At 42.4% G+C, this 15,104-nt stretch overlaps 1 protein-coding gene and 1 non-coding gene across 2 annotated transcripts; both read left to right on the forward strand.

Annotated features, from left to right (window-relative positions):
• The first annotated feature begins 11,947 nt into the window (after positions 1 to 11,947).
• Positions 11,948 to 14,719, forward strand: RPL37 (ribosomal protein L37). Its single transcript, XM_050913073.1, has 4 exons — positions 11,948 to 11,983; positions 12,754 to 12,889; positions 13,190 to 13,274; positions 14,606 to 14,719. The coding sequence occupies exons 1-4, from the start codon at positions 11,981 to 11,983 to the stop codon at positions 14,673 to 14,675; spliced, it is 294 nt and encodes a 97-aa protein (XP_050769030.1). The 5' UTR covers positions 11,948 to 11,980; the 3' UTR covers positions 14,676 to 14,719.
• LOC127027882 (small nucleolar RNA SNORD72) lies at positions 14,422 to 14,504 on the forward strand. Its single transcript, XR_007767845.1, has one exon. It is a non-coding gene; the product is annotated as a small nucleolar RNA SNORD72 (small nucleolar RNA).
• Positions 14,720 to 15,104: the final 385 nt, after the last annotated feature.

Here is a 15,104-nt window from a genome sequence, read left to right on the forward strand (position 1 = left end):
GATGTCGTAGAAGATTATTGCCTTAGATACTAGAATCCATATGCTGCAGAAACTGTGCCAAACAAGGGCTGTGAGAGTTCTGGTTTGAATGAACTGGGTTGGAAGAGAAGAGCTCATGTTATTATAATTCAGAATTCAGAGAGCTGTAGTAGTATATAGGTAATAAATCAGACTTGTCTGGAGCATAGACATTTCAGCCTGTGTGTACATAAAGGTCATCACTGCACAAACAATTAATGTTCTTTAGAGTTAGGTTCTGATCTTAGGACACAAGACATGGCGAACCAATTTAGCAGCTTGAAACTGCCCAAAATGGTGAGTTACTATTCTGTTTTTTCCACATCTTTCCCTGCTTTCATTTCCAATCCCCACCATGTGTTCCTTCTGCACATCTGCTGCTGGCTTTGGCACACTTCGGTCCTCTCTGTGAGCCAGTTTAACTTATTACAATGACAGAAAATAAATCCAGCAAAAAAATATGGGTGGTTTTGTGCTGTTTTAATGAGTTAGATCATTTCCCAGGAAGGTCTGGTGGGCAACAGACCCAGGGAGAGGGTAAAAACATACAGCCACAGAGGAGAGAGAGGGGAGAAAAGAGGTGGGAAGTGTGAGAGGAGGGAGGGCAGCGGGAGAGCCTTCTGCTTGCAGATGCAGCTAGCCACTGCATCTGCTCAAGTGCCAGTGAATCACCACCTTGCACAAACTCTTCTGGTTGCTGCTCATCCTAGACTAGCAGATACAGACAACCACACTGCTCACTACTTCACAGGACTCTCCTGGACAGGATGGTGGCATCAAAATTCACGATCCTATTTAGTGATCAGTTGCCCAGATGGGACTGATTTAGGTGTTCATTGAAGTTGAATATTTATTTTTCATTTTTACCATTACTGATACTTGCCTCCCTGAGACATCCCACTTTCAGGCTGAAAAAACTGCCAAGGTTCAGACCATCTGTCTTTGGAGATGACTGCAACCAAATTATGGATAGTAAATATGACTGAGATATTCAACGGCCTTCATCATTGAGTGTTGGGAGCAGGGTTAGGTCCACCCTGAGTCCTTCTCAACCTGAAAATCATGCCCACAGAGCTCACAGGGGTCAGGGCTTCTGCACAAGCTCTTCTGAGAGCTCACCTGTCAGTCATGTGCAGAAGCAGAGGTACTGTGTCTGCAACAGATCTATATGTTCTCACATGCGTGCCCAGCAAGAGAGAGGCTCACACACACAAAAAACCAAGTGAATTTCATGAACCAGAGAGCTGTTCTCATGATTTTAGCACTTTAAATAAGCTAATACAGAAAGAGTCACGTGAAACGGGCTGAAGTGGAAGTATTATCACATTTGTGTTAATAGTGACACAAAACCACACATAGTGTATAAAGGTTTGTATCAGAGGTTAAATCACATGGAATATTGCAGAGCCTGTTCCAAGCAGTTGATCCTCAGAGCCAGACAAGGTCAATTTTTCACAAGTAGCCAATGATTTAAGTTTTTGTTGATTTTTTCTTGTATTATTCTACATTGTTTAACTATGAATTTAATTCATACAGTTTAATAAATTCATAAGTAGGTTTAGATGACTGCCTGAGACAGCATTATCTCAAGTTGATGATCCAGAAGGCCTCTTTTAGCCTGATGTCTTGGTGATTTTCAAAAGATCATCTCCTTCTGATTGTTCTTTGTAGAGTGAATAGAACGTTAAGCATCAGCCATTAGCAACCTTGCCCATGCTTTTATATATCTGGTTCTTTCTCAATCAGTGGTGCATATGTGTTGTATATTTTAGAATTATTATTGTAATTAGTCGCAAAGCTAAAATGCTTCAAGCAGCAAACTTTGAACAAAAATCTTTCATTAAAGTCCATCAGTCTCCCTCTGAAAATTTGCAAGTATCTTGAAATTAAAACCTAAAAAATGTTTTTCAATAAGCAGAACAAAGATTCCTCCCCTATAAAGGAGAGTTAGGGAAGAAAATGAAGGCAGGACTTCCAAGAAACAGATCTTATTAGGATGTCTTTTTGAACTACAACTTTTTTAGGACCATCTGAAATTCATTAAAATTTTGTCAGCTTACTCGAGAAGTCAGTAATTAACCCTAACTGCTACTGTGAAACTTCCTGGAATGAGCTTTTGTAGATATCTTCCAGCTGGAACCAAAGTTCAACAAATAAAGCAAGCTTTTGCAGACTTTCATAGAGACAACAGAGATGCAGAGCATTGTGTAGAAACAGAAATGACACAGTGTTGACTTTTGCCCTCCCTGATTCTGGGCTGGCTACGCATACAACAACCATCAGACTGCAATAAATGAAAACACATACCAGTAATAAGAAAGGGCTGATATAGTTGCAGAGATTCACCTGAGCTCCAGAGAAATTTAGGTGTCCTCAACATTTGTTACTTCTTCTACAACAAGCTTATAAGCCCTTAAAATTGGCGTGATGTCCTTTTGCGAGTTATTCTGGCTTCCGTCTGTACATCCAGTTCAGTTCCAAGGAGCAGCACTGAAGCACAGGGTCAAAGCCCTTCCTTAATTTGCCTTTTTTTTTTTTGAGTAGGTGAATACATATGTCCTTCTGTGTCTGTATTAATGATGTACTTTTTTATTTCCAGACATGAAACTCTCAGATAATTTCTGCCTATCAAGCCATGCAATTACTGCTATGTACCAATTTTGATTAGCATGGAAAAAGTTGATTTGGAATTGTCTAAATTGGAAATGTTTTTATCTGGTAGTGGAGACCATATCACTAAATATCTTTGAAAGAATCTGCATTTCTGGAGATGGCACTTGTTCTTAATTAGCCTGTAAACACATCCCATTTTGTGCTTATTTGGTTGAAAGACCATCATGAGAGTGATTAGAAGTATGGTGTTTCTACTATGGGCGGAGGTTCTGTAGAACAATTAATAGCTAGGAAAAAGTATTCAGACAACAGCAATGCCCAGACTTTTTAGAGCTAGAAAATGGCTTTGCGATTTTTGTAAATGATCAAAAAAAGAGATGAATACTGACCATTCCAAGGAGAGAATGTAAAATGTAAGGCTTGCGATAGCAACAGACAAGGAAGCCTCCCATTTCCTCCTTTGTGTGGGCTCACAGCAAGAGAGGTATGCACTTCTGCCCATTTATTGGTGACTACATATAGTCTTCTGAGGCAGTAATGAAGCCAGGGCAGGGAAATACTGCCATGTAAAAAAAAGTATCAGCCATGAGAAAGGCACCTTGAGAAAGGTTGGTGGTCGGTTTTGACTGAAGTCAATAATAAACTTGTAAAATGGTTGAGAGACTCAGCAGAAAAAGTCAATTACCAATATTGTTGCTTCGAGGGTTACCGCATTTTATTCTTCTGTTAAAATACAGTAAGACAGAATAAGTAGGCTTCGACTTGTCACAGTTTTGTGACCTTTTTACAGTGTAACATTCCCTCAGGCATTTTTCCCTTCTTAAGCAGCCACTTTTTAGGCTACATCTCTCCCTAACATATGTTCAAGCACAACTGAAAAACATTTCTAATTTACAGCAATTAGTTAACAAGTACTAACTAACATGATAAACCAAATCTAAGACTGTAAGTACTGGCATGTTCTCCACCATCTGCGTAAGTGCTGGTGAAGCTGAATTTGCCCTGCTTCATCCAAAGGCAGCCTTTCAGAGACAGAAAGGTGCTAAGGCATAGCTCCAATCATAACAACGGGAGCTACTTAACTGGACATTTTGGAAAACCTTTCTGCGTATCTGCTGCCTCAGCAGGCAGACCATTAACAGCACCTCCCTGTGCCCTGCTGGCTGGTGCACAGCCTTCCCTCCAGAAGACTGGCTGTGTTGTATATGCTGGTCTAATCTAGGTCTTGTGGCCACAGGATTGTGACCTCTACGTTGTGATCAGATAAGAAAAAGTTCAAAAAGCTCCATTTCTTTTCTGTGTCCTCTTTGCACACACTAATAAGGCCGGGCACTGTTTTGTCCTCTATTTTTATTAAAGTGAAATAGTGAAAGAGGGAAATCGTGCATGGATGTTAGGGGAATTCCCTGATGGAGCCAATATGCCTCAGTTCCAGTAAATGCAAAGCTGAAAATGCCTGATACAGGGAAAACATATTCCAGAATAAACAGAAGATAACATTTGTAACTGCAGAGTTGAGCTGACCTTTGTTAGCAAAGCATTTGTACTTCGGGAAGGTTCTCAGGTTGTGAAAATAACAAAATGCAAGTGATTTTGATGAAGGAAGGCAACCTTATTTTACCTGGGGAAATAGGCTTTATCTTCAATAAATATAGAACTTGCATTTGTCCACTTCGTTCCACTGCAAAGCCTTTTTTTCTTACAGTATGTGTCTCACATCTGAATATTAAAGGCAAACCCCACAATTCCACACAGGGTAAAGAGTGCTATATAAGTGATGGGTTTTCCTACTTTAAAGTTAGCTTAATTTTTATTTCTAGAGAAAGGACAGAGTGACCAGGGAAAGCAGTCATTTGCAGTAGTCCCAGATCAAGTTAAACGTAAATTCTTCAGGCTGCTTGAAGTGAGATGTGAGACAAAGTAAATAAATAACAATATATTAGGCTTATTTTACTCGTTTTCAGATTAAACATGAGTGCTCCAGTTTTCTCCTATGTTTTCTTCTCTGACCTTCCACTTTACTGCAGACATGTTTTTTTCCCCAGAATGTTAGATCTAAAGTAAAACTTGAAATATATGAACAGTAAATATTTGTGAGAAGTAAATACATATTTCGGAAAGAAAATCAGATGCCTTATATTTACCTAATGCACATTTTGTGCACAGCTTTGTATTTATTCACACATTTGGACACTTCTAATTGCAAAATACATGAAAAATTTGAAAATGTACTGTACCATGTACATGCTGTACCAGTGCTTTTTACACTAACATGTGCCAAACCTGGATGGGTCTTGTAAAACTGAATTACCTGCTTACCTTTGGAGACAGAAGGCACTATAAGGCATGCATGTGCATTTGTCCAGCTACTCAGAAGTATTCCGGGAGAATAATATCAAGTCATGTTCTAAGGAATGGCTGGTGAGAAGTAAAATCATTCACATATGCACTTGAAGCATCGCTGACTAACACATGGAGGGAATGTGATGGCAGAGATATACCTAGGCAAGCATGTAATTCCACATAAAAAGTGAGAAAATTGAGAGGGTAAGAGAGCCAGCTGTTTGAACCTAACTTTAAATTTAAGATGGCTTCCTTTCCTGAGCTTCTGGCAAGACTTTACTTCAACATTTCTGCAGGAAAGTTTTTTTTTTTTTTCCCAACCAGTTCAAATTATATTTCTTTTCCAAAGAGTATGCCCATGTATCATTCATACCAGAACATATGGAAGTATAAAAGAATTGACGCTTTAAGTTATGTTTAGACACTCAGCTTCCAAGTTAGCAAATTTGAGCCATAATGTCTGGGCTTAGATATAGGCTCTGTCTAGCTATGAATCAGACAAGCTTTTGATAATTCTTTTAGTAAAAAAAAAAATGGAAAGAAAACATTGCTAGTACTGCTAAGCACGCACCATCCAAGTATATGTGCCTGCACAGAGAGATACACACACATATACACATATCACTGGGCGACATCTGCTTTTCTTTTGTTCAATAATAAATCTTTTGGGTTTAATGTGCTTTAGAATAATTCTGAAAATGCAAGTCAGAGACCTACATTACCCTGGGGAAGGACAGATGTTTAAAATGCAGGCCTGTCAGCGCAAGGCAAGCTTGTAAGGTAGAGGCCATAGCATTTATTTGGCCAACCATCATAACGGGAAAAGCAGACAAAATTTGAAGGCAGAATTCTTCAAGATCTGACCTTTTTTTCCAAGCATAAAGTTGGTCAAATGTGTTTGTCTGAGAACATGACAGCCAGGGAGATTAGAGATACAGTTATGTCTTTATACTTAGAGGCCTCTTATAAAATCACAGCATCACAAAAGTATGGCTGGGAGGAACCTCAGAAGATCATCCAGCCTATTTGCCTTCCCACTACAAGATCTGCTACACCTAAGCCATTTCAGACAAACATTTGCCCAATCTTCTCTCAAAAGCTCCAGAACCATCTGAAGGAAACTTAAGTCCAGCGCTTTGCAGTCTGTACTGGTACAAAAATTTTCCTAACGACTAACTAAAATAGTTTCTGCTGCAATGTAAGGGGAATGTGGTCAGAAGCTGGGCCTTTCCACTTGGAATGCAATGCAGACTACAATCCCGGACTGTGGTGGCTCAAATGCTTTTTGTGCAGTGAAAATTTTGTTCTAGGCTTGTGTGTGCTTACATTTGTGCATGAATAATGCAACAAAGGTTTAAGACAACAGTATCAAACAAAACAAGATCAATATAGGTTGTTTTTATCAAAATAATACTAACAAGACAAGAATATTTAGTTGTTACACAACTGAGAAGAGAAGAAAATGGCTGTCACCTTGTAAAGGAACTTGTGGCTTTCTCCTGTGCACCCCTTCTGGTGCTCAGCCCAAACTGCCACGCAACCACCTCTGCAAACTTGAGGCTAGCCAGTGAAATCCCCTTTGAGACTTACTGCTTCGGTGCAACAATGCACTACAAACCTGTAATGTATCTAAGTATAAGCACTAAAAATAAACCCTAGGGAAATTTTAAAATTCTGAATTACGCTGTTGCACTGTGTAACAGGTGTGTCCCAGGTTTGTAGCCACCTCTGCTGCACACAGGTATGCTGCCCCTGTTCCCCTAGCTAGATGGAACAACAAAGAAAGATTTTAGTGGGGTTTCTGGTGGGGAAGGACGCAGGATTCTCCCCCAGCTATCCAAAGGTAAAGGTTAAAGGCAGCTTCAACCATGATCTACCAAGTAGTGCCACCCTCCAAGCATTTGCCAGTGGTCTACTGGCAAGACTACTATCTGGTCTCTCTGTCCAATGCTAAGGAGCGGTCATAAAAAAATATTGTTCTTCTAATGTAACTTACCTGTATGAGCACTGCTCATGAGCATTGTAGAAGAGATGTTATGGGATCATCAGTATGAAGCTATTCATGCCATCATAAATAGAAAGGATGACTGACTATGAAAATTTCTAATTCAGTATTGAGAAAAACACTCGGAGAATTTCTTTAGTGTGAGTTCAAATAATTAATTTTTATTATTAAACTCTGGCATTGATTTCTGTGTGCTACTTGTGAGGTCATATTTTGTGCTCATTTTTATGGAAAAGAAGAGTCTCAATGCATGGAAAGAGTATATAGTTATGATGAAGGGGCTCCTCCCATTCAGGACGGGCTATAGGAAGCAACAGTATCAAATGTATGTTATACACATTGTATAAACTTTGTTACACAAAGAGTTTTTATAATTTTGTGATCTTTCCACTATATTTTAACAAGCAGTTTCATAAGTTAGTGACAGCTGTTTAATTTTCTTCTATCCATTTTCATCTTAAACAAATAGAAAGCCTTTTGTATTATACTCATTAGTTTCTTAGCAGGACGCAACAGCCTTATTCATAAGCATTGTTGTTTGCTCATATTTGCTGTTACTGTTATTGAGATTTAAGAACTGTACAGATAATATTGTTTTCAATTTATTAATCTGATTTACTGTTACTGTTTAGAGAGTTTTTACCGAGCTGTTTAGGAGAAAAGTTTTAGTTGAACTATACTGTCATCTTGTGGTGACCAATGTTTCTGGTTCAAATTCACACATGAAAGTTTTCTTTTCAAACCGAAGAATCTGGACACTATACAAATAAAGTTATGTTTCTTGTGGCTGCTTGGTAACAGATATTCAGTGTAGTTTCTTCCCCACTAATTCCAGCCGAGGTGTCTACCTCTGCAAATCAAGATGATATCCAGGAACAAAGGCATCCAAACTGACTGTCATGAAAACATTGTCCTTGAATTCCTCCGTTCTCCTGCAGCCTTCCTGAGACATTGTTACCTAGGTCAAAGTGATCAATATCCAAGAGGATACTGAAGGCATTCCTTTGATCTAAGAGATCACGTTTAGAAATAAAGACTTCAGCTTGTCTGCACCTCTGAAGATAACTGGTATCAAGCACTGACTAGCATCTAGTTTGTATGAAGCCTGAACCTTCACTATCCCTATCCCTTGAAGTCATCCCTGCTTGTGCAAAGGGCACTACACATGAGCACAAATAAGTGATGCCATATGTTGACATTAGACGGAAGTTGCTTGGATATCAGTCTTGCATTTGCCCCACACAAGTCCTTTCAGCAGTGTTCCAAGTTTCCTAGAACCAGTACTACTCCTCCATTTTTTGGAGCAAATCCCACCGTGGTCACATCAGGGACTGTATGGCTGTACTGCACCCTGGTGACGGTGTGATGTAGTAGCATGACACCAAACCTGTGCAAAGCAAGTGCTACTGAGGTTATTTGGTACTCATACCCACCTTCTTCTCTACTGCCTAGCCAGCCCTGGTTTTGGTCTCCCTGTCCCTGAGCTGGACTTATCTGTAAGGCTGCTCTGCTTTAGTTGTGGGAGGGACTGGAAGTGGGCGATTCTCCTCTTCCCCAGCAAAGTGCCAGGGCAGAGCAAGGAGGTCAGGAAGTTCTATGGGCCTTGGGGGGGATCAGCTTGAGGCAGAGGGGCTTGTACTCCAGAGGGATGGAAGAAAAAACAGATGGACATATCCAGTACTGCATTTTGCTTCAGTTTTTCAACCCCAACCAGAGTGGACGCGCTGCAGAACGTGGTGCTAGGGGATACAGAAAGGCACTCGCCTCCACAGTATTCAGTAAACCCTGATCTAGATGCTTAATAGGATCAGTGAGTGCTGGCAAACAAAGAGTTTCTCCCATCACAGGACCTGGCTGGACCAGAAGTGCTGTGCAGAAGCTGTGACGGGACACCGGCTGCAGTGACAGACTGCTGCTTCCTACATCAAAAAGACAGTGCTGAAATCCAGACACGCCGCCTTCTAAATTTTGGACTACTTCCTATGCATCAAAGAAGAAGGGTGAATTAGCCAGTGCTGAATTCAGGCTGGTGCCATTCAGCAGCTGCCAGTACACGAGTCTGTGGGTTTTGAGCAGGCTGGAGTTCACTATGGGCGGTGAACTCGGTCCTCACCCGCAACCTGCACGGGGGCTAAGAGCTTCTGGGATGGCACTGGGTCAGCCACAGCTCTGCCCATTCTCTACCCTAAAAGTATCCAGTGTCCCTGAATACTAAAGAAAACTGCATGACGATACCAAAAATCTTTCTTTCCTAACAGGTTTGAAGACATGTAAATGAACAAGATTATTTTTAGCCCACAAAGGACAAGAATAATTCCGCCAGCAGCATATCCTTGCAGGCAGCCAAACCAACATACTTTTTTTGGAGGCTGTTGCCATGGCATCTGTTCAATGTCTTCACAGCATCTTCCAGATTTCTGAGATCTAATGAGAAAGGAAGAGGAAAGGAGGCACTGGTTAAAAGACACACAGCAAGGTTGCTGGGAGCAATATGACTCCATCCAGCCTGTAGGATGTATTCATACTGTTTGAGTTAATTAGGATTTTTTTTTCTGTATGGCATTTCATCCATAGGACACTGAGTTTTCTCTTTTGATTTTTGGCAAGGAAGACAGAATTGCTATAAAAATATTTTCATTAAGTCAGTCAGGGCAAAATTCATTTTACCTAACTTCAGCCATCTATGTGCCTAGCCTAAGGGGGCTGTCTAGGCTCCTGTTAGAATTAATGGAAGGAGAAATGTTCCTCCAAGGGTGATTTTTCCAGCCTACTTTAGACACCTAATTTAAGATAGGATGATTTACCCTTTGGAACCATTTATCTTTCTCCTTTAACTACAGCGGGACCACGGATGGACTAAATGCCTGGATTTTCAGGTGAGGTAAAATGAATATGAGCAAAGACCTCTGCCTTAGGTGTCATTTCGGTGATAGAAATTGCCAACCAAAAAGAAAAAGCTGAGTGAACAGCCTGGGCCACACCTTTGTGTGTCTGGAAACAATGCAGCTAAAGTCAAAATCACATTTTGCCCCATCCCTCAACCTTAGCAGAGGTCAAAAGCGTCCCAGCACATAAATTAGTGCCAAAGGAATTCAACGAGAGGCCACGCTCAGGAAACAAGTGAGGACAAATTAACACTGAGACAACCATGCAAGGCTGGTTTGTCCAGGAGTGAAAACGCAGCAGTCGGACACAGCTTCACTGCTTTGGGGATTGTGCCACAGAATGCTCCCTTTTTCTGGATGAGCTCCATGTTACAGGGGTTCATCTGTCCACACCTTCATTGTGGGAGGGTTCATCACAGTTTGCTGGCTTGTGGCAGGCCCAGACAGCTGCATTTTGGAATAACTGCATTTTTAGTCAGTAAACCAGAAGCAGGAGTGAGATCTAGCCTGCCAGATAAATACATACTTTTCTCAGGAGTTGTTAGACAGGTTATATAATTCTACAATCAAGGATAAATAAACTGGCTTTATCATCAATTTCTGACTTTCTTTGAGATGACAAGGTGTTGAACTGGTGATAAGATAAACACAAATTTCTTCAATTTCTCTCTGTACATGTTATTTCCCCCAAATTAACTCTTCTAAGATAAAATTGTGTACAGATTGTGAGTCTGCTGAAGATGCATGGTAGGCTGGCATGCGAGAATTTAAATGGTGCATCTGAATAAAAACCGATTTTGCGTTAATGATGCCCACTGGGATGCTTTCGACTGCAGGCTGACTGCCACATGGCGTGGGGTGCCAAGGCGGGGACACGGATAAGCAGAGAGAGCAGGAGGGTCTGCCTGTTTTTTAAGGCAGCTCACTTTTAAAGCACATATTACAGCTAAGAGTACCCTGCCCCTGAATTTCATTCATGAAAATAATTTTTACTGAAGGTGCAGGTCTTACCAAAAGACTTAGACAATTTGATGAAAATAGCCCCTTTGTGTAAACTTTGTACAGGTAGAAAAAGCAGGCCTGCATACCAAAGATAAGCAAGTCTGCGTACCAAAGACAAGCAGGCCTGCATACCAAAGATGAGCAAACCTGTGTACCAAGGGCAAATAGGCCTACATATCAAAAATAAGCAAGTCTGCATACCAAAGAATAGTATGTGCCAAAAGGGCAAGATGTCCCTCACTATCAGTATTGTTGTGGTGTTGTGCACCCTGATTCTGCTGAGTTACAAAACAGACTGAGTTACAATTTCCAGAAGGATCACAATTTCCAAAAGGACCACCAGAGATGCTTGTACAAAGGTAGTTTCATAATGTGTTACCACATGCATTAAGTAGATAGACACTTCTCGGAGATTATATGAATATTCATTTCTTTCACAGACATAATGAATGAGCTTTTGTTCTTCGGTGTGCACGCTAGGAGGAAAAATCCCACACGCACCCAGCGCTGCAATAAATCAATGTCAGCTTTCCAAACTATCATTTGATTTGGAGAGTCTTCCTGGTTACGATTTTCGGTAACACAGGTAGAGCCAGGACTTGACTCTGCAGCCTGAAGCAGAGCTGTAGGCACCTCTGAGTAGCAGCACAGGCACTACTGCAGAGAAGCAGCATTAGAGCTAAAAATGAAGTGCCAGTATGGCAGCTTAGGTGCAGTAAAGATTTTCTTTACCAGGCAGAGACATATTTACACACAGATACCCCTCAGCTGTTATTTCCAGGAGCAGCCGGACCACGGCCTAGGACACACTCCGACACGCCACCCACCACTCTTGGGGTGGTGTCCCCGGCTACAACCGAGCTCTCAGGGCCCGGGCCCCGAGGATCTCACTCGGGACGCCGGGGCCTTCGGGGGGGGGGGGGGGGGCCGGTCTGCCCCAGCAGGCCGGGCCTGGCGGGAAGCGGCCACCACACGGAGGGACTCCCGCGCACAGCCAGGCCGCAGCCGCGCCGGGCGGGGCCGGAAGGGACCGGCGCGCCCCCGGAAGCGCTTGTCGCGCCATAGCGGAAGCCGAGGGGGGCCCCGCCCTCTTTGGTGCTGGCAGCCGGGGAAGATGGTGAGCGCTGGGGCGCGCGCGCGGGGTATCCGCCGCCATCCGCCGCCGCGCCGGGCCCTGCGGGGCCGCGGGCTTCGTCTAGGGCGGGGGGCGGCCCTGCGCTCTGCTGCGGCCGGGCTCGGCGGCGGGACGGCGCTGCGGGGCGGCCGCTGCGGGGCCGGGGCCTGAGGGCCTGGCGGCGGGCGCCGCTGCTGGCGCGGCGGCGGGCGTGGGGCGTCTCGTCCCGGGTGGGGAGGGCGCGGTGGGGTGCGGGGCCGTGCTGCCGCCCCGCGCCTCCGGGGTCTCCTCCGGGGTCTTCTCCGTGCTTGCTGCGGGCCTGGCCGGGCCGGCGCCCTGCCCGTGGCTGAGGCAGCCGTGCGGTAGCGTAGCAAGAGGGGCTGCGGTCGCTAAAGCCTCTTGCGGTGAGTGTGCGGCTGATCTGCGTGCAGCAAATAATCTTTCTTCAGGAAAGAGCAGTTTACTATTTATTAGTGATGAGTTGGGGGGAAATGAGAAGGGAGCTGGAGATAGCTGCTCGGTGGCTTCGTCTTATTTCAGCACAGGGCGGCGCGGAGGGGGATAAGGAACGGCGTAAGGAAGTGATTTCTAAAAGTGGAGGCTACCTGTGGGTGAAACTGAGTTGGTGTTTCAGAGTACGGTGTGCCTCTGACGTGCTTATTGGCTTGTGTGGATTTGTGCGTGTTTTCTAGAGTGTTTATTCTTCTTGTAGTTATGTGACTTGCAAGTGCTAGTGATATGTCTAACGTGCCGTGTCTTGAAATGCTTTTCAGACGAAGGGTACATCGTCATTTGGTAAGCGGCGAAATAAGACACACACCTTGTGTCGTCGATGTGGGTCCAAGGCGTACCACCTGCAGAAATCTACCTGCGGGAAATGTGGTTACCCCGCTAAGCGTAAGAGAAAGTGTAAGTAACAAACTTTTAGCTGACTTGAGTTTAAAAGCCTGTGTTTCTTTGTCTTCTTCAGCACTCTGATTTTTTTCCAACCAAGGAGGAATACTGTGTCATCTTGCAGTGTTTGGAGCTCTTTTGAAATTAATGCTGATTTAACTGTATTTTAGCTAATGTGCAGTATAACTACGTAGAAATTGGTTTAATTCATAATTATTGTTTTGCTTCTGTCAGATTAAATTATTGTGCTATACAAATGTAATGTGCAGCTTACATATTTGGTACAGATGAGTAACAGTAGCTGGTATGTTTTAGATAACTGGAGTGCAAAGGCTAAAAGACGCAACACCACTGGCACTGGTCGCATGAGGCACCTGAAAAAGGTCTACCGTCGATTCAGGTATAATATTTTATTACAAACTAGTGTGGTGTGAAATCCTGCATAAATATCACGTAATTATAAAATCCATCATGCAAAGTTAACATTTTTATTTATTTAGTACACTTAATGTGGTATGGTCTTCTTAAATATGTCATGAAATAAATGATGCCTTATATAATTGGCTGCATATTCCTTTGACAATAAAAAAACCTCAATACATAGAGTGTGTAACAAGCTCTGATGTTTCTATTAAGTGTAGATAGTACAGAACACAGAGGTTGTTGTAATAAAATGCCCACATTTAAAAAGATATGCTTTGTGCAGTATCACCTCTATTTGTGAGTCAATTAAATTACCAGTTGCACTGAAGTGTGGGTTTTTGTAAGAGACAAGTCTTGAAATGCATTCCAATACCCTTTTGCCCACAAAAAAGAGTTCAGGGCTGGCATAACTTCAGTAGTCACTCTTTATTTGGAGTTCAGTTAGCAGTAAGTAGCTATAACATCAGATTCTGAGTTACAGGTTTCTAGAACTTGTTACAAAGCTTTGAGTTGTACTTATGAGGTAATGGTGGGCATATTGTACTGTTAAACTCATTAAGAATTTCTTTTGTATGACTCCATGTTCTGAAATTGAGCTCTGTAGCTTCTGGCCTAATGCACAAGAAAGCTGGATGAAAAATACCAAGTAATTCAAGAGTCTTGTTGTAAAAAAGTAGATTGGATTTAATAGTGAAAACTAGGAGTATTTTAAGTCCCAGACCTGGGTGTAGTTGAGGGATCCATTCATCTGTTTTAGTGAGGGCAGTCTTTCCCAGCAGCAGCCAGACAATACCTTACAGTGTGCAGCAGTAGCCTGCTTTCCACTGCTTGTTGCTGAAGGAGAAACGTCATATCCAAAAGTGAGCTTGGGGCTGACTCTTCTTCTGTCATGCCTGTCTTAACCTGGTTGGAGGCATAGAGGATTTCGGTAAGAAATTGACTTCACAAACATGAAATCTTTTGCTGAGTTGCTTAGTAGGAACATAAAGTAAGGCATGCCTTCAGCACATGTGCTGTATCTGATGCAGTTTTGCAGTGTTCACTCAGGTACTGAAATCTTCCTGTTTCAAGAAGTCAAATTTACTTCAGCAGAAGAGAGCAAAAACCTTACTGCTTATTCCCAGCACTTGTTAATAAGATGTTTCTTATTAAAAATGTCTGAACATATGAGCTCTGTAGTGATTTCAGTGCATTACTGAGATAAGCTGAAGAAAGCTGGTAAACTTCATCTAAAACATTACTTGTCAGAAAGTAATCTGGAGCAGGAATCATCCTTTCAAAAAGTGGTAACCATATTTCTACTTGTAGGAATGGATTCCGTGAGGGAACCACGCCGAAGCCCAAGAGAGCAGCTGTTGCAGCCTCCAGTTCATCATAAAGACTCATCTATTTCTTAAAATAAATGGTCTTATGCAGAAAATCTGTCCTTTTATATGTTTTACTTCCATGAAATGCAGGATTCCTTAAAATACATATATTTACACACATGGTTTCTTGATGGTACACATTGAAGCAATTCATTAAAAACAATTCTTTAATTGACATTTGATAGCACCTCTGCCTTGAAAGGGACCATTATCTCTGTGCTGAATTTAAGAAGAGGCTTATATGTGTTACTCAAAAGAACTCACCTGCAAGAGAAATGGAACATTGGCACTATGGACCTGCCCTCCTTGCCTCTGAGATTCATTCTGCCCTAGCATGGAGAGTCAGAATTTTATCTTAAAGGTAGTAACTTGAATAATGGCTCTACATGCTGTTCTGGGAGGGAATAGTTAAAGAGGGATTTCCAGTCTCAGCCATTTTT

Source organism: Gymnogyps californianus, chromosome Z (genome assembly GCF_018139145.2).
Source record: "Gymnogyps californianus isolate 813 chromosome Z, ASM1813914v2, whole genome shotgun sequence".
Lineage (NCBI taxonomy): Eukaryota > Metazoa > Chordata > Aves > Accipitriformes > Cathartidae > Gymnogyps > Gymnogyps californianus.